At 46.8% G+C, this 17,670-nt stretch overlaps 6 protein-coding genes across 6 annotated transcripts; 3 read left to right on the forward strand and 3 right to left on the reverse strand.

Annotated features, from left to right (window-relative positions):
• Positions 1–219: 219 nt before the first annotated feature.
• ASPBRDRAFT_34364 (uncharacterized protein) lies at positions 220–564 on the reverse strand (the record flags this gene model as incomplete). Its single annotated transcript, XM_067623224.1, has 1 exon — positions 220–564. The coding sequence occupies one exon, from the start codon at positions 562–564 to the stop codon at positions 220–222; it is 345 nt and encodes a 114-aa protein (XP_067474299.1).
• Positions 565–3,261: 2,697 nt separating this feature from the next.
• On the forward strand, positions 3,262–4,120 carry ASPBRDRAFT_48086 (uncharacterized protein). The gene has a single exon (XM_067626015.1). The coding sequence runs from the start codon at positions 3,332–3,334 to the stop codon at positions 3,896–3,898; it is 567 nt and encodes a 188-aa protein (XP_067474300.1). The 5' UTR covers positions 3,262–3,331; the 3' UTR covers positions 3,899–4,120.
• A 381-nt stretch (positions 4,121–4,501) lies between these two features.
• ASPBRDRAFT_78614 (uncharacterized protein) lies at positions 4,502–6,395 on the forward strand (the record flags this gene model as incomplete). The annotated part of the gene is made up of 2 exons (XM_067629420.1): positions 4,502–4,884; positions 4,940–6,395. The coding sequence occupies exons 1-2, from the start codon at positions 4,538–4,540 to the stop codon at positions 6,393–6,395; spliced, it is 1,803 nt and encodes a 600-aa protein (XP_067474301.1). The 5' UTR covers positions 4,502–4,537.
• Positions 6,396–7,906: 1,511 nt separating this feature from the next.
• ASPBRDRAFT_136276 (fungal specific transcription factor domain-containing protein) lies at positions 7,907–10,069 on the reverse strand (the record flags this gene model as incomplete). Its single annotated transcript, XM_067618777.1, has 7 exons — positions 7,907–8,258; positions 8,317–8,816; positions 8,892–9,098; positions 9,148–9,446; positions 9,511–9,705; positions 9,761–9,779; positions 9,833–10,069. 7 exons carry the CDS (start codon positions 10,067–10,069, stop codon positions 7,907–7,909), a joined length of 1,809 nt encoding a protein of 602 aa, XP_067474302.1.
• Positions 10,070–12,805: 2,736 nt separating this feature from the next.
• On the reverse strand, positions 12,806–13,442 carry ASPBRDRAFT_136489 (nuclear transport factor 2 family protein; the record flags this gene model as incomplete). Its single annotated transcript, XM_067618800.1, has 2 exons — positions 12,806–13,262; positions 13,315–13,442. 2 exons carry the CDS (start codon positions 13,440–13,442, stop codon positions 12,806–12,808), a joined length of 585 nt encoding a protein of 194 aa, XP_067474303.1.
• A 1,757-nt stretch (positions 13,443–15,199) lies between these two features.
• On the forward strand, positions 15,200–17,579 carry ASPBRDRAFT_59061 (alpha/beta fold hydrolase; the record flags this gene model as incomplete). The annotated part of the gene is made up of 2 exons (XM_067627991.1): positions 15,200–16,122; positions 17,558–17,579. 2 exons carry the CDS (start codon positions 15,200–15,202, stop codon positions 17,577–17,579), a joined length of 945 nt encoding a protein of 314 aa, XP_067474304.1.
• Between the last annotated feature and the right edge of the window lie 91 nt (positions 17,580–17,670).

Here is a 17,670-nt window from a genome sequence, read left to right on the forward strand (position 1 = left end):
TGCATGATATTCAGGCATTGGCCTAGAGCTCACTTGGGTTCCATTATAATTGGCTGCGAGACTTGTGGAGCTGGACTGATAACCTGATATTTACTTATTCTTGGCCCAAACTCTCGTTCTTCGATTTTAATCCGGGCTACAAACTCCACGTTTGTCTTGGTTCCAGCCAATGTCTCCAATTCCAATTTGCCGATCAAAAGGAGGTCCGTGCCATGTGCGTCATTCTCGTAGCACTTCAAGATTGTATGCTTTCGGGTTTTCACTGTAGTCCAGGCACCCTCTCTGGAATGCCGTATCTCTGAACGCGAGTTTAGTGAACATCTTGAAGCATCCGAGGAAAGGACCAGTGGGGGTCTTACCAGCGACACCTTGGAACATGGCATTCGCCGTTATAAACACACCATCTTGGGTAAATATCTCATCAGCTAGGACTTGCCCTACGTCTTGCGAATTGGTGTCTACCAAAGCGAAGAAGTGGGATATAAGTTGCTTCACCGCTGGTGAGGGCTTGGAAATAGGCCATATCACTAATTCTCTTGAATCGCTCATAGCGTTCTGTGGCATGATGAAATGGGGTCTGTAAGGTGAGGGTGTCGGAGTGGGCGATGATCAAATATTAAATACTTGCCCCAACCGCAGCCATTAGACCTCTGCGTTGAAAGGGCAAAATGAGTCAGAATTTGACGTCAAACCTTGTACGGCCTCTGAACCGAAGTACCTCTAATCATTGTGTTGTTCACCAAGTGATTTCTGTGACGATGAGGTGCGTCGCTTCATTTCCGCGTTCCGGGTATATACAAGACACGGGGTGTTCATTTCATTGTCCGGCTTCGATTCCGCTACGCCTTACCCTTTTCGTTCGGAAGCAGTAGTAAGTAACTCTAAATTTTATCCCTCTGCTGAAATGGAAGTCCCTCAACACTATAGCATGGGTGGGGGAAGTTCTTGTCCTATTAGGAGACCGCCAAATTCTCGAGCGCTCTGCAATTTAGTTATCCGTTGTAGCCGAAAGGGAAATGACTAGGTAGGAGACTTGAAAGTATGAATTGCAAATTCAGTTAGAAGACAGACATTCAAATACTTGCTATAATCTCGGTATTTCTCACAGCTAAGCTCCTTGTTTTGAAAAAAAAGACTGCTCGCCCCATTTCTCTACGAAATTATCATTCTTCAAGACATGCGACTATATAACTAGAGCCAAACATCGTCTGCTCAACACACCAATTGACTTCAAACTTACCCCATTGCTTCATCATTCGCCAAAGGCTTTTCAGGCCAATGGCATCTCCGATGAAGGGCCATCTAGACCATTGAACCTTTGCGAAGCCGTCAATAATGCCTTGGCCACTGCACTGTGTTCATCCAAAGACGTGCTTTGCTTCGGTGAAGATGTTGCATTTGGATGAGCCTTCCGCTGCACCATCGTGCTTCAAAGCGAGTTTGGTCCTGAAAGAGTCTTCAATACCCCGTTGACAAAGCAAGGCGTCGTCGGGGTCGCTATTGGTGCTGCAGCAGAATGAAGGAAGTCAGTCAGTCATCAAGATCCAGTCTACCGATTACGTGTTCCCTGTGTTTGATCAAATTGTCAATGAAACTAGCAAGTTCCGCTATCGAGAGGGGATGACGGGCACCAACCTTGGAGGAATGGCCATCAGGATGCATGGTACCATAAGAGATTAGTGGGCGCCGTTGAACTTGCATGCTTGGGAAAAGCCGTAAGGCTGCAATTACCTCTCAGTAGACATCGCAATCGCCGAGACAGAGATAGCCAGTGTCGGCTAGATATATTTTCATAATACAAGGGCCATGAATTTCAATGCGACGTTTTTAAGGCAGGCATAAGGAAACAAAAGGACAGGACTTTGTATTCAGATTTGTCAATGGCATTTGGATGCTCTGATATACATACATAGATCGACAACTCTCGGATGAAGCCAGGAGCAGCCAATTCACCATCTATTACTCAAGCGGCTATCATCGGCTGATATCTGGACAACGCAAAAGATGTTATTTGAAGGCTTTTCTGTTCCAGGACCTGCGGACTTAAGTAAGAGCCGATTGGATTAGCCGCGAGCTCGAAGAGTGGGGGATCGGCTTTCTGCATGGTAATTATGATATTGATCCCATATCAGTTTTATCGGTTATTCAAGGAGCATCTTTGTAGGATCGATATTTGCTAGTAGACAGTCATATAATATGTTTCCTGCCCCCCCCTCTTTGTAACTTTATTAGGTAATCTTTATCTCCACGCACTGAAGGCACACCTTCGCTCTGTCGCTATCCGAATTGATATTATATCATATTACCAGAACGGTCGGAAAACATGCTATGCTCCTTTATTGGACGCTCCCTATACACTGTTAGTATAGCGAGTCGGCATCTCGCATACCCCTGCAGTGGCGGCGGCCGAGTACGCAAGACCTACTTCCATACAACTCCCTCACGCGAATTAATCAAACCGTATCTATTAGGGCTGCCATGGTGAAGGTGAGCCTATATGTTGTCCACCCTGTAATTGTGCCTCCGACTGTTGGCATTCTTGGATTGGCAATGTCGGCGAAGTCCCGGTCTTATCACAGCACAATAAAGGAGCTGACGCCTTCATCGTCAAGCGTGATGAGAAGACTGTTCTCAGCTGGAGCGCGGACCATGGAGTTCTTGATGGTGCTTCAGTCACACGATGTGCCCAGATAGTTGCCAGGGACTTGGAGAGCCATAAATCGATCGGGATCACTCTGCGCTAAATAGTATAGTTAATTATTGTGCGTGGTTGAGTCACACCCAGCTAAATCTCTTTCTGTATACATATTACATGCTGATGGATATGTGATATCATTTCCCAGCAGTATAAACGTTCAAGTTCAACGGAATTAGACCCTTACACCTCCATGGCCATATTTAATACGGATAAAGGAAAACATGCATATTGTCGGACAAAGTATGGCTCATTATACCGCCTGACTGGAAAGGCACTAGTTTGGACGACATTCTTGGTATATGCGGTTGTTTCTTGCCGTTACTCTTTCTCACCGCCCCAGGTACATTTGCGATGTAAAGATTTTAAATCTCCGAACCACAAAGGAATAGCGCAAAGAATATTATGTTTTTCCCATTGGTCCCCGTTAAACGCCACATCTTCACATTGGTCTGCGGGTTGTCTAGCATTGTAGACGATGATTGAGCGGGGACTCGGTTAATACACAGGCGTTCTGATGAACTCATGAACTTCCTCTTATAAGATTTCAGTAATAACCCGATCGGAAACTTCCTCTGCATCTAGGTGGCAGGGTGAATGAAACAACATCTATTCCAACCCAGAAATATCCCCATGATGTCAGACGTTTCGATTCTTCGACCCAGCGGGCTGGCCCACGTCGTCTTCAGAACGGCCGACATCAAGATTATGGTGGAATTCTGGTCCCGATTCCTGGGCGCGGAGCGAGTGTTCGAGAATGATTTCATTGCTTTTCTCCGGTACGACGATGAACATCACCGCGTCGCTATTATAAACGACGTGAGCACAGGCCCTCGCTCGGCAACCGCAGCGGGACTTCACCATGTGGCCTTTACCTACAACACACTCCAGAGTCTCCTCAAAGCCTGGGAGCTGAGAGAGAAGCTTGGGATCAAGCCGACCTGGTGTGTCAACCATGGCCCTACGACCAGTATCTACTACAAAGACCCGGATGGAAATGCTATTGAGACTCAGGTCGACAATTTTGACACAGTCGAGGAGGCGAATGATTTCATGGGGTCTAAGCTCTTCGAGGAGAATCCCATCGGGACAGATATCGATCCGAACGAGCTGCTTCGCCAGCTGGAGGCTGGCGCAGCTGAGAAGCCTTTAAAACGACGGGTTGAAATTGGTATTCGACATGATATTCCTGCGGCAGTGTGATTGCAAGGGAAGCGGCGATGGGTAAACACAGAAGACTATATGTTGAGGTATGCGTCGGGCTTTGAGAGATCAGTTGAATTTGATTGTATTTTCTCTGATGCGCATAGCACTGGGTTTAATATGCCGGTGTATCCAATTCTCAAAACATTTGCGTTCTGGACTATTACTTTTATTTCTAGCTGTTTCTGATGGATATGGCGCGGAATAATCAGCCCTTCGTTCTACTAAGCCGAGCTTCTTCGAAAGAATCGTAGCCTGACAATTTTGTTCCTGCTTAGTTGAAGAGATCCAACCTAAGGGTCAAACGTCCACACCAAAATCAGCTCGTCACACGACAGTGTCCAAGCTTTCCAAGTTCCCTTAAAACCCCATTTTGTCTCACATGGATATAAGTTCGGATGTCTCAAAACTCCGGTACCCCGGAGCTCCGGGTTCCCCGCATTATGAATTCCCCCGCACCAAAGTGGAAATTATGAGCTGGTACAATAGTATATTTTGACGTAAGCTCGAACCAGTTTTATAAACCCTTATGTATGCCTCGGTCTTTAGGCCGTTTATTCGAGGTTTGAACGAACTATTAAATTATCACACTATTACCGTTGTAAATTTTTTGGTCCTTAATCCCACCTTTCTGTCACCATGTCCGAGGAAATTGAAACCCCCGTTGTCATCGTCGGAGGCGGTGGTTGTGGGTTGACACTTTCATGCTTTCTATCCAACTATGGTGTCGCGCATGTCCTTCTCGAAAAGCATACAACCACCTCGATCCTTCCCAAGGCACACTATCTAAACCAGCGCACGATGGAAATACTTCGCAATCATGACCTGGTGAAGGAAATCCTTCAGAAGACCTGCCCTCCACGACACATGAGTCAGGTTGCCTGGCAAACCTCACTAGGTGGCTCTGGTTTAGTAGATCGTCAGGTAATCCACAAATTCGAATGCTTCGGCGGAAATAACGGAACGGAGTTCGCGGAATCCTACAAGTACGACAACATCTACGTGGAACATAGAATTCACTGAAGCTCACTGTATATACAGACGCGACGCCCCGCTACGCTCAGGGAACCTCCCGCTATTTCGGCTAGAACCGATACTAAAAGAGCTTGCGGAGAAGAGAAACCCTGGAAATATATATTTCGGTTACCAATTGGTGGATTTCACCGATGAAGGCTCTTCCGTCGTTGCCCGAGTCTCTGACAATGCCGGACTGGAAAGATCATACCGATGCAAATACCTCATTGCTGCAGACGGAGGCCGGACTATAGGTCCCAAGCTTGGCATAAAAATGGAAGGTTTAACCAACATCGCTGATATGGTTTCTGTGCACTTCAGCGCTGATCTCTCCGAGTATTGGGATGACCGCTACTTTGCTTGCCACTTCATCAATGGCGAATGTAACACTGTCTTCGAGAGCGGTGCAATTGTTCCTATGGGTCCGAATTGGGGCAGGCATTCGAAGGAGTGGGTGTTCCATTGCGGATTTGCGATGGACGACCAAAACCGACACGACGATGCAGCATTGATTCCACGTATTCGTCAACTGTTAAAGGTCCCTGATTTAGAAATGGATGTGCATAAAATAAGTCACTGGACTATTGAGAAAGTCCTCGCGGACAAGTATCGGGTGGGGCGAGTCTTTCTTGCCGGGGATGCTGGAAACCGCCGTCCACCTACGACTGGTCTAGGGCTCAATACCGCGATCGAGGACTCTCTCAATATTGCCTGGAAGCTGGCATTGGCTCTCAAAGGGGAAGCCAGCGAGTCTATTTTAGATAGCTACGAGGTGGAAAGACGCGCTGTCGGCGAGATAAACTCTGATTGGGGGTTATTCACGTTCAGTAACTCCACGGTGATCAATACTGCCCTTGGCCTCATCCCGGGAGAAAGAGAAGCAAACCAATTCCGTTTTCAGACTCTGTTCGAAGATACCGATAAAGGGCACGGCTTCCGAGCTCAAGTTGCGCGCATCATCGACACCCAAGCCATTGAATTCTGTGCACATGGAATCGAGCTGGGGTTCAGGTACCCCAAGGGACTTCTGCTACATGATGGAAGCCTTCCGGTAAACCGGGACCCCCTGGGTCTAGAATATTATCCCACCACACAGCCCGGTCATCGTCTTCCACATGCTTGGATCGAGTTAGGGGATAGCGTCATGTCTACCCATGACCTGGTGTCAAACAAGCTAGGGTTTGCTTTGATTACGGACAGTGAAGGGTGCGATTGGGCAATTGCTGCCAAAAATATCCTCAAGAACCGTGGGGTTGAAGTTGTCGTGGCTCCAATTGGTGACAAATGCCTTTACCGGGACTACGACGATCGTTGGAATGGCCTGAAAGAAATCCAACCGGGCGGAGCTATCCTTGTTCGCCCCGACAACATGGTAGCCTGGAGATCAATCTACAAGAGCCGTTTTGGAGGTAAGGAGTTGGAAGTTGCGATGGATCTGCTGCTGCTAGGCGATACAGAGGAGCATTCCGTGGCGAAACTCTAAAAGGGTGCATAATCCTACTTGGAAATCTATTCCACGGCTAATGAATGGTCTTCACTGTATCTTTTATTTGTCAATGCTGCTGTTAATCTGTGCTGCTTTCATTTTCCCAAGACCGACACTTTATTGTAGTTCACCACTTGTTCACTAAAAAGAGTGCCAGATATGTCGACCATGTCACGCAGAGCTTTCACCGGATACGAGCTCTGGTAGTAAGAGCCGAGACAACGGAAGCCTTATCCCCGAGCTTTGTCAACAATATCATTGGGAAACTCAAGGTTTACCTAAACGCGATCTGCTCGGGATCATGTTTGTGGGGTAAAATGGAAAATATAGTAAGGTATGCGGGGTATTTTGCTTAGCAGGCCGCTCCTTCAGTAGTAATCCGCTGTGCATGGATGGAAAAAGAATACATAATATAGAAATCTCGAAAGTCCGTAGTACTACAAATTACCCAGATGACTTCCATCCATGAATTTGAAGGCTGCGACATATTGTCCTAGTGCCCCAGCCGTCACAGAGTGACCAGTATCGGCCAAATTGGAGCTCGGCCAAGAAATACGCCGTGCTTATAATTGTTATTGCGTGTTCCTTCGTGCCAAACTATGGTGGTGTCACTGGCGCTGCGACATTAGCACAGCAGGCAGAGGGAGCACGCCGCTTTCAAAGACTCTACATGTTGAATTAGACAGAATGGGCACGCATAACATCTGCGAAATACGTGATCTCTCCAGACCAAGTCAATCATTCACGAGTAGTCCGTGCTACCGATATTGGAAGCAAGTTTCACGTGCTGGATGATCACCTAACATAGTGGCTAGTGTCCGTAGAATGCGGATAAAGGAGAACTGGGAGCGAAGGCGCCGAAGTTATATTGTTTTTGAAGAATTACCTGAATCTTGTTGACAGGGGACCGAATTCGGTCAATACAAACTCGGATCTCATAGGATTTCCATTGACGGAATTAGGCCGACATCACACATTCGGTCGATTAGTTAGTTACTTGACCATTGGACTTAGTCATCCTAGAAGATCAGATTTTGGGTGCAAAAGATTGAGGAAAGTCTTTTTTGAGAGGTCCTTTAGATAGAGCGTCGTAGCGTTGGAGCTCTATTCACAAGGTAGTGAGGAGAATGGGCTCCTAGCTTTGTTGTTGCTCGGAATGAATCAATTCCCATCTGGGTCGGGGGAGTCTCGGACTGAGGAGTTCTGTTTAAACAATAAGATTGAAAGAAATGATGTATGAAGGGATGATTGAATACCATATTGAACTTTCCATTAAAGCGCTTGATATCCCCATACTGCAAGCGATAAACACGGGCCCTGAAAAAGAAAAGTAATTTCGCTGCGTAGGAGATATGTTCCTAAGTAAAGTCCATTTTAGGTTCCAGCCGAAGGTGCAGGCTGGCCTTTCAAAAAATGATCATGTCTCCTGCAGCAGGAAAACTTTCGAAGAATTCGGTTGAGAGGGTACTCAAAGCCCCAAAGTTGGCATCCGAGGTAAATATTGAGGCCTAGGAAGGAGAAAACGAAATCAACATCCGACAAGAATCATTGGAATTTCGAAGCCTTACCGGTTCTCCGGATATATCTGCTGAAAAAATGTCAGGTGAATAAGCGCTTGAGCGATCCGTGCTCCTAGGCGCTACCGTCGTCGCCATCCGTACAGCTTTGTTTGCTAGGCCGACAATTTCTCTAACAAAGGTGAACGATACTTGTGACGATGTGAGAAAATGGAGTTTCGCGAAATGACCGGCTGCAAGGTCGAGAAGGGCAAGGTCCGAGCCGACTGTCTCATGCGTCGGGTTTTTGAGGATGTAAATAAAGAGGTTGATAGCTGCGAGCATGGGGAAGTAAAAAACAATCCTGCCAACTTAGCACTCGCCCTTGGTTCCAGGCTGGGTGTAAAATAGCAGATACTTACGGGGATGAAGACGACGTGTTCAGCTCAGTATCCTTTAAAGTCGACAAAAGCTGTCGCGAAGCTTCAGCAGCCCGAGTCGAGCTTTTCAAAATTCGATCTTCTAGAAACGAATCTTGGCGAACAAGCAACGAGCTTATCCAAGGATAATGAAAATTTGCATTCAAAGCAATGACACTTCCCCAGTATAAGTAGTGCAAGCGCAAAGTGTGTGTTTCGCAGTGGTGGGAGTTCCTCAACGCCTGGTAACCACTCTGCTTGGGTAGGGTTAGGTGATGCGCGAGAGATTTTCGCCACGTTTGCAGTTTATTCTCCAACGATTCCATTGTGCTGCAAAGCGACTTTGGTGACTGATTAAAGGCCCGGGCTGATAAAAGCTGTTTACTTATCTTTGCGCAGACTTGAGCATGCTTTATGGCAGCAACAACCACTTCAATATCTGTCCTGCTTCCATCAGGAAACTCATTTGGTATCTCGCAGCTTATTTCATCATCATCAAGCGCCTGAGCTTGGATTAGCAACACTGAAAGACAGGGAAAGCTGGAAGAAAGAACCGAGAACCGAAGCATGGTACATACCGATGGACGGCCTGATCGCAACGCAATGTTCTTGTCATAGCAATATGCGGCCCAAAATACCCAATTCCTGTGTACTATCTCTGATCTTGGAAGATTCCATGCCCTGGATGACTGTCGGTGAAGACCCTTTGATTGTGCGAGTCGAATTGCTGACCCACATAGCATGTACTCGACAGCGGGGCTCCCTAAGAGCTCAGCGTATGAAGTCTGGGTAACTAGTCAGTCACTGGGGTAGCAGGTATATAAGCACACATACCATCACGACCAGTGCCTGCACGGCCATCAGCCCGCTGGGCCTAAATAAAAGGTCCGGAAAAACGGAAAAGGCATTGTGAAAAAACTGGGAGGCCTCTGATTGGATTGCTGCGAAGTCCCCAGTTCCTTCTATTGATGCAGCCACTCGACGCCCTATTGCATACACAGCATTCCGCAGAGCATACCAAGCAACATCCTCATCGGGTGTGTTGGGATTCTGAAAATGGATACGAAGTCGGCACTCGAAACTGGAGCGGAGAACGACACCGAAAACACTATCTCGCGAGTTCTCAAAATAAGCTGTAATAAGTAAGTTTTAACATGACCTTAGCGTAAAGGTGTTCATTGAGACGGGGTTGCGTACCTGAAACATATTTCCAAGCATTTTCGATCCCTGGCTCTGGGCATCTTTCACGAATTATGTCTGAGTTCAGCGTCAATTTTCGCGTCCAACCCGTGACCAGTTCCTGGGCAATTTTGTGGAATCGAGTGGTGCCCGCTTTCGCAGAAACCCATTGCACGCCTGGGGTTGAACAGATAGAGAGCCATGAACCAGGCCCTATATTAGTCAGTATTATTATGATGGTTCCCAGAGGAAATTGGCTATAACCCACCATGATGCTCCCAATTCACCTGAACCATAAGTCAGCAGGAAGAGCTCGTAAGGTGTGGAAACATCAACATACAGCTTGGAGATCTATTGTGGCCTCCTCTCGGTCGATTTCAGCCACTCGAGGGGTCGGAGGCCTCTCGCCACCACTCTCTGTGTTAGTTCCATATGCGAAGGTGTTATTGAGTCTTGAAGAAGCATCTATCTCCTCAACTGCCAACTGGCCTACCGAACCGGCCGTTTCCGTAGAGTTCGGAGTAATCTGACTGGGCCCATTTGGGCGTGTCTCGCGATGTATCTGGTTTTGCCTCATTTCACCAATTGAAACGAACGGCTGATCTGTGGCTTTTACGCTGGAAAACACATTGCATCCACCCCAGTCGTTTGGCTGCTCGAGCATCTCAGTTGGACTGGGACAGCTGTGAATCGTGCGCTCTGCGTTACTTTTCCGTCCTCTTCGTTGTAAAACAGGGTAACCACATTGTTGCCCGCGGTCCTATGATCAGCACTTGTAAGTTTGTCCCCTCAAAATATGGGTTGCGACTGTGGCATACCAAGCAATTGCCACAGGGGACAGCACCGTCGCCTATGTTGAAAGAGATTAGCCCGTTTCAGGCAATTTCCCTTACAATACTAACATACATTTCACCTTTTTTTTCCTGCAGTGGCTACAAGCCTGTGATATCTTGACATGTTCCCTATTTGGCGGCATGGAATGTTGCAATGAGTGAGATGGCAAGACTAGAGTGGCGATGGGGAGACGTAGAAGATCGTGCGGGGGTAATAGCCATTCCAGGTGCATAAGTCTCCACGTGATGCACTGGCCCTCTAACTGCGGGGATGGGGGAATTCGGGAGGGATGGCGGTTAGTCGTCCATTCTCAACTGGAAGTCCTTGGACCTTTAGAGAGCTGAATTCGACTTGTTTTAGCCAGGCTACGCCACGAACTGTTTACAAAGGGAAGTTGGCTGTCCCTGCGAGATAGCACACTGCCGCATACGGGCAGGCCACGGTCACGTGGCCATATACGGACGTGGATGTAATTTTATGTAGCGGGTGATGAATAAGGGTAAATTGTTTCTTGTAACGATAGCAACGCGGACACGTCTAACTAGTTAACTATATGCATAAGAATGACTAAGTATAACCGGGCCAATCGTCTCTGACTGCATAATACTAGGACCTCTTCGGACGCAGAGGAATCTGCGGGGTCTTGATTTGTATTGAGCTGGACGCACATCTCATAGTTGCCTATCGTCTTTCTTGTGAGCGAAAACTTTGTACTGGTCGATTTTCGACTTCATTGAATTACCAGCATTGGTTGATTGGAAATCAATCTAGAGGTTGCATCTTGCATAGCGCTCAAGTTTCATGCCTACGGGGAACGACCAATATTCCTCTGGATTACACCAATTACGAACATAGTGGTCACAGAAGAGCTGCCCAAATATGTAGTATTGCTTTCTTTCTTAACCTCTATAGCGTTGTACGAGCGCCGTAATTGTAGGGATGTCGTGCACTTCTCTTCTGATATACTGTACTAATAATGTAGATTCAACGCTCGTGAATAGAGCGAAAGGTCATCCCAACAAGGCAAAAAAGAATCTGACGCCCACCATTTCATTTCGTGAAATCGGAGATCGGAGATCGGAGCACCGACATGCGATGACCGTCCACGAGCCAGGCACAAGTTTAAGATCCAATGGCTTTAAGAACATCTAAACCACCGGGAGAAATCAACGGGTGGGCCGGGAATTAGTCTTGCCCGTTTCGTTCGGGCCGAACGTTTTCGGCTGACTTAACAATATGCTAGGTGGCACGTCCAGACAATAATGCAATGGCACTTACAGTGAGCTTCGTGTATCATTTTTGCATTGTTTCTGCTCATGGACCCTCCACATCACCGTCTCGTCCTGTCGAAACAGCCCTTACCGTTGGCTCTCACCATGGCGCCCATCACTGCCATTAACAGTCTCAGAGTAGATTTTGGACAAAAAATTTGCGACCCTAGTGTTGTCACTGTCGGTGGTCGATAGATCGAGAAACTGCATCAGACCTGCCAATGGATTCACACCACGAAGAGCATTAACTCCCGGGGAACCATGCTGCTGTTAAACCTGCGAAAATACAACTCTACTGTGAATCCCTGTTCATCTGCAGTCGGGAGTGCATATAAACCGGTATTGCTCGCCAAAACTGGACAGCCACTCATTAGCGACACTTGCAAATTACTGGACAAGGGATAGTCCACAGTGCTGCATTATGAGAGTTTCACCATGTACATCATACAGGGAAGCGTGAATACGGTGTATTCCCATCAGTTTCAGGGGTATAAACAAGTCTTCGAGTCGAATGTGACGCTGCCGGACTTTTGGGAAATGGCAGGTCTTCCGCATTGTGGAATTTTCCTTCTTTCCAAATGTCTTGTTAGAGCACAGGGTCTCAAGGCAGGTGAAAGGAGCCATATGATTTTCTTATTGATCGCTGGGATCTAGTTGTGCCATCCCCAGAGCAGATTGTAGGTACTTCCACTACATATATGTCGCCTGTTTGAATGACTCCCAAATTGCCCGAGATGCACACTCCAAGTGCTGTAGCTTAAAATCAATATACTCTTAATCATATTAACTTACAGACCTCGAATTCGCCCTTGACTCTCATGAGTAGTAGTCTCTACACGGGGCCGACCGCAGCCAATCAATATATAATCTTGCTGGATTGGATGTGTCCCTTGGGTATCTACTGCCGTCTTTAGACTGGTCCAGTATATATCTCCCCTGTCAATTGACACAGCTACCCGGTAAGCCCAATCTGCTTGGGGGGGGGGCAAGTAGTTGAACTGTTTGGCAGTGATAAAAGACATTCAATGATCAATCATAACAAAGCAGAGCACATGTCGACCTGCGCTCCCCCGGTGACACTAATCTTGCTAGTCAAGGGGTTTTCCTTGTTCTAAGACTATCCTAAATTAACATTCTGAAATTTGTGGCTACCGAAGTAAATCTGCCAATTCGAGGGAAAACGTCTTTTCGCGGGGTCCGACAAAGCTTCACTTGCCCAGCCAGTTGAAGCTAGCTTCCATCAACTGCGCACACGAAGTCTGGTCATCGATACCGGGTAAATCCTGCTTTATAGCGAATCCTTTCTGCGATAAAACCCAAGAGATACATCTATAGCTTTCCCTGGCATCCTTGGGGAAATGGAACTCGGCCGTCCGTTGAGGGATTACAGGCGTAATCAAGTCGCGGTCATAAATCGCCTCCAAAGTGAGCAACCTCCATTCACCTCCAACGAACTCGAGTCGAGATATGAATCGCGTGTACGAGACGCAATCAAAAAATGACCCATCGTGTTGGAAGCGGATGGAAATTGACCCAGTTGATTCGGAAAGAGCCTTCTCACCATGAAGATGGACCTCAACTGGACAGATAGTATGAACAGCGCCCGTGCCGCCCGTGGCCATACCTTTGGATCCTTCAACGAATCCATCGATATCCCCTTGAAACCTTGAAGCCGTCTCAGATCATTGTAGCAGTTTCATCAGGGACAGGATCTTACCAGGTTATTTCAATATGCGTTTTCGACGCATCCGGGTGATAGCAAGCCCTCAGCTTTTCCCACTGGCAGGTATCCCGGTAGTAGCGCTCGCGCACAAGGAGTGATTTGATCTGCGCCTGAGCCAGCATGTGGTTGGTTGGCGGTGTCATTTTGCTTTCAACAAAGAAGGCTTATACTGGCGCACCTTTACTACTACCAGAAGTTTTTCCGTAGACTTTTGATTTAGGCGATGGGGCTTAACTTATATTAGTCCCAACCACAAGCTTTCTACCTAATTAGCTCGGAGCAGGTAGATGGCCGGGAATGGAGGAAGGTTGCCGAGCTATCCATCGCATTAGGATTATTTCCATCCATAACTAGAAACAGGGATTTCAAAATCCCTCAAGTGTTTTTGTGCATGAAAATCTGCAACAACACGAAGCTCTAAATCAGGTGCGGTAATCACTTCTAGCGGTGAGCATGGACTACCTATGTCCAGAATTATACGATTTGCAAGTAATAGGAGTAGGTGAAGCTAGTATACACTACTGCCTTTAGATTCCTATGATACTATCAACTCCTGGATTCCGTCACCCGTAATGGTAAATTCTCGATGCTTACTAGAACAGGAGTAGATTGTAGACTCCGAGACCGTTTTTTCTCCACTATTCTGTATAATTCTAGTCTGGGTCGGTAAGCCTCGGCCCCATGATCTCGTATTATGCACGTACAAACTTTTGATGCGGGATTATCTTACAGCGCAGATTGAGGCGGAATTGCGGATATCTCGGGGTTTGGGGGCACAGGTCGCCCGACAGGGGAATACGCTCAGTGCAAAGTCCATTCGGAGCCATGGTGGCCTAGAGCCCAAATAGCAAAGATGCGTGGAGAAGAGGAGACCGATGATACCACTATCGCCCGAATAGCCTGCTCAGCTCGCATTGATATTAAATTGTCCGATACCCCTTACCATAGCAATTGCCGGCTTCGCTCGGCCCGAATGCGTTTGGTGACTAACTGCATTGCGGAACCGAAATTTGTGGACACAATACCAGTCACCTTCGGACAAAAGACATGGCGAGAAAATTCTAACACCTTGTAGCCATTCCATGAAGTCCAGCTGACAGATATAACCGATCGGAGTGGATATTTGCGTTTCCCAGATGTGCCGTGCTAGGAAAGTTGATGTAGTCTATTTGCGGGACGTTTATACGGTCAACATGGGCAGAGATATGCATAGCCCCGCCCATAAGAATCAAGTTTCACATGTTACACACTGAGTGAGGAGAAAGCCTGAAAGCCTTAGTTGGATTGATTTGTTATATAAAGCCATGACGCTCTTAAAAGTCTCATCCGGCGGTTAACGCCAGACGCGCAATTCGCACCCGGTAATGCTTGTCCATTGCCATTTCATTTTGCTGTAGATGTAATACCAACTACGTGTAGCATACAATCACACCTCTCTGGAAGAGGTTTAGTCAAAATAGTTATTACAAATGTCCACATTTAAAACCGCTTCAAGTTCAATCCCATATCAACAACTGTCCTTAATGATTGGCAGCCGCCTACAACAGACCGCTTCCGAGCTGAATCCATAAAACGCTCATTGACTATACATTTTGAAAGGCGAAGACAAGAGAAGAAAAAAAAAAAAAAAAAGAAAGGAAAGAAAAAAAAGAAAAGGGTCCAGCGGGACCAACCCAGCTGGTTAGCGTACTGCCATGGGGCTACCGGATATATATTTTGGTCTCAATACGCCGGCGGGTTTCTCATCCCGTAGCGCGGTGCGGCGAGCCTTCGCAATTCCGATTATGTATGAATAGGTAGTAAGCAGTCACCAGTTATTTTTCCTCTTAAAGAGCACCCTTCTTTTCTGTATGGTTCCCTCAAACGACTTCACTTAACCATGGAGCCTTTCAAACTTTCTCTACCAAATGGCGCCATCTTATCCGGCCGCTACAACTTTCCACCAAGAGATTCCAAGTCAACTCAAAAACGGCCGCTCATTGTGTGTATGCCCGGTGGCAGCTATGATTGTCGGTACTTTGACGTCCAGGGCGCTCAATCCGTATTCAACCTGTCAAGTGTTTTGAAAATTCCGGTCATCGCATTGGACCGACCTGGTTACGGAGCGAGTACGCCAGCTCCTGACGTTGAAAATGCACCGACCTACGCGCAAGCACAAGGGATATACCTCAATTCAGTGGTCTTTCCTGTTCTGTGGCAAGCCTTTGCAGAACGTGCAGAAGCATCAGCGATGGTGCTGCTATCACATTCGATCGGCGCCATGATTGCAACGATTGCTGCCGGATCCTACACCGGCTTGGAGGATTATCCGCTGGCAGGCCTCATAACATCCGGTATTGGCAGCGAGCTTGTGGAAGGCCCGAGACAAAGCATGTTACATCTATTGGATGAAGCAGCGGAGAGGATTCAGTTTGATGTAACGCCAAAAGACGCTATCATGTTGCAACTCCCTCATATGAATCTTGCACCATTGAAGATGTGTCATTTTACCGAGGAGCTGAATCAACCAGTCCCCCAAGGCGAGCTACGGGACATTAACGCGACCTGGCTTAGCTACTGGAAGGACTATTCCACAAAGGTCAAGGTGCCGTTGCTATATGGTTTGGGCGAATTCGACGGCCTCTGGACCTGTTCTGCGGAGACATTGGCAGCGTATAAGGCTGCCTTCCCCGAAAGTCCGAAAGTGACATGCGAAATGATACCCATGGCCCCGCACTGCATGGAGTTGAGCTTTCAAAGCCAGGCCTGGTATTTGAAATGCTTTGCTTTTGCGATTGAGTGTATCGTGGCAAATTCAATCCGGTCTACCGTGCAAGTTAACGAAGATTGATGGATTGATTGATTTATACACGCTTTAAGTCGGCCCTAGCGGCCGAGTGGCAGATGGTATTGCTCTGACGGTCAGGCTAGTTTTGAAAAATCTATGCTAAAAGTAATTTATTTTCCAGTCTACAGTAATATAAGTATATAACGAAAAAGAGAATAATAATTTACCCACGAAGCAGTATTTCTGACAGGGGCTTTGAGGATCTGACCTTGATAATTTCAAATTCACCTCGCAAGTTCATAAGTGATGCCCGTTCTGTGTCTGTTGACTTGGAATTCTAGTCTTTTAGTTACCGGGGTGGTCTAGTCGTATTGTGCTTTATTGATACTATTAAAGTCCGGAGAATTCACTCCTAAAGTGTACTAGGAGCGGGTTCTGACAGGTGTCCCGCTATGATGACCTCTCAGTCATAGTGTCTCAGGGCCCTCGGGGATTCGGAATTGACCCAGCAAAACTATAGTCCAATTTCTGCCTGAGTCGGAAATACTTGGTGCTAGTGGAGCACTGGATGCACCACTAGGATATTAATAGGTCCAAATTGGTATCATCCCAAGTTGGCAATTTATTTGTGTGTGTTCAGAATAAGAACTAATCATACACGTGGGGTTAGCTATGGGGTAGAGTGGAACCCTACACCACAGAAGGATGAAACTTCGACGTTTTCTGGCCCCAGCATATCCGGAAATCCCGTGGACCCGTTGACGTTGATGAAACCATGAAAGCGCTCAAGATCCGCCTCTGGACTCCGCCACTTCCGGCTCACTCTTCCGGTCGTTGGAAGCAGGGTACGGTTTCTACTGTCCGGATCGATCCGTTTCTTTCTTTCTCTCTTTAGTATAACAAGACCAACGTAATAAGCCATGCCGGCGGCAATTATGTATCGCCGCGGGCTTGGTGGCAAATTTATACTTTGCAATGTGTGGTTATTCGACGAAGGAAGGCCTATGAGGCAGGAAGTGTTCAAAAGTTGACGGAGAGAAAAGGGTCACTCAGCCGCAGGTATAATATATAAACTATACATCCTTCGGTTTTCTAGTAATAGATCTTGAATCTTGTCATTCGTGAAAGCTCATGCCTTCACCTGGAACTGAACTTTGAGGTGAAATGCGCGTTCCATTGCCAAAAAGGTGAAGCTAAATATATTAGACTTCCCTGATCCTACTATGAATTCTATAAATGATAAGGCTTTACAGTAATCATATCCTAAGTGGATCTAAATACAAACCTCATTACGGCCATATCAATTCAGTTACATTTTGATCCTTGCAAAGCTGTTCTATATTAGGCTGGTAGATCTTCTACAAGTCAGCAGGTGAAACAATATGCCCCAGCGCGTGTACGAACTCTGGAACTCTCGGAGACTCCAAAACGGTATAGTCTTTGGTAAATATAACTCCATGAATGCCCTAGGTTGCAATCGCCACCTGTGTAGATAGTAAAGAAAAAAGGCAATATATATTCATCTATATCTGTCTTTGAACCATCTCCTCTATATTCTGCCTGAATGTAAGGATTTTCTTGTT

This window comes from Aspergillus brasiliensis (genome assembly GCF_001889945.1).
Source record: "Aspergillus brasiliensis CBS 101740 unplaced genomic scaffold ASPBRscaffold_17, whole genome shotgun sequence".
Taxonomy (NCBI): Eukaryota; Fungi; Ascomycota; class Eurotiomycetes; order Eurotiales; family Aspergillaceae; genus Aspergillus; species Aspergillus brasiliensis.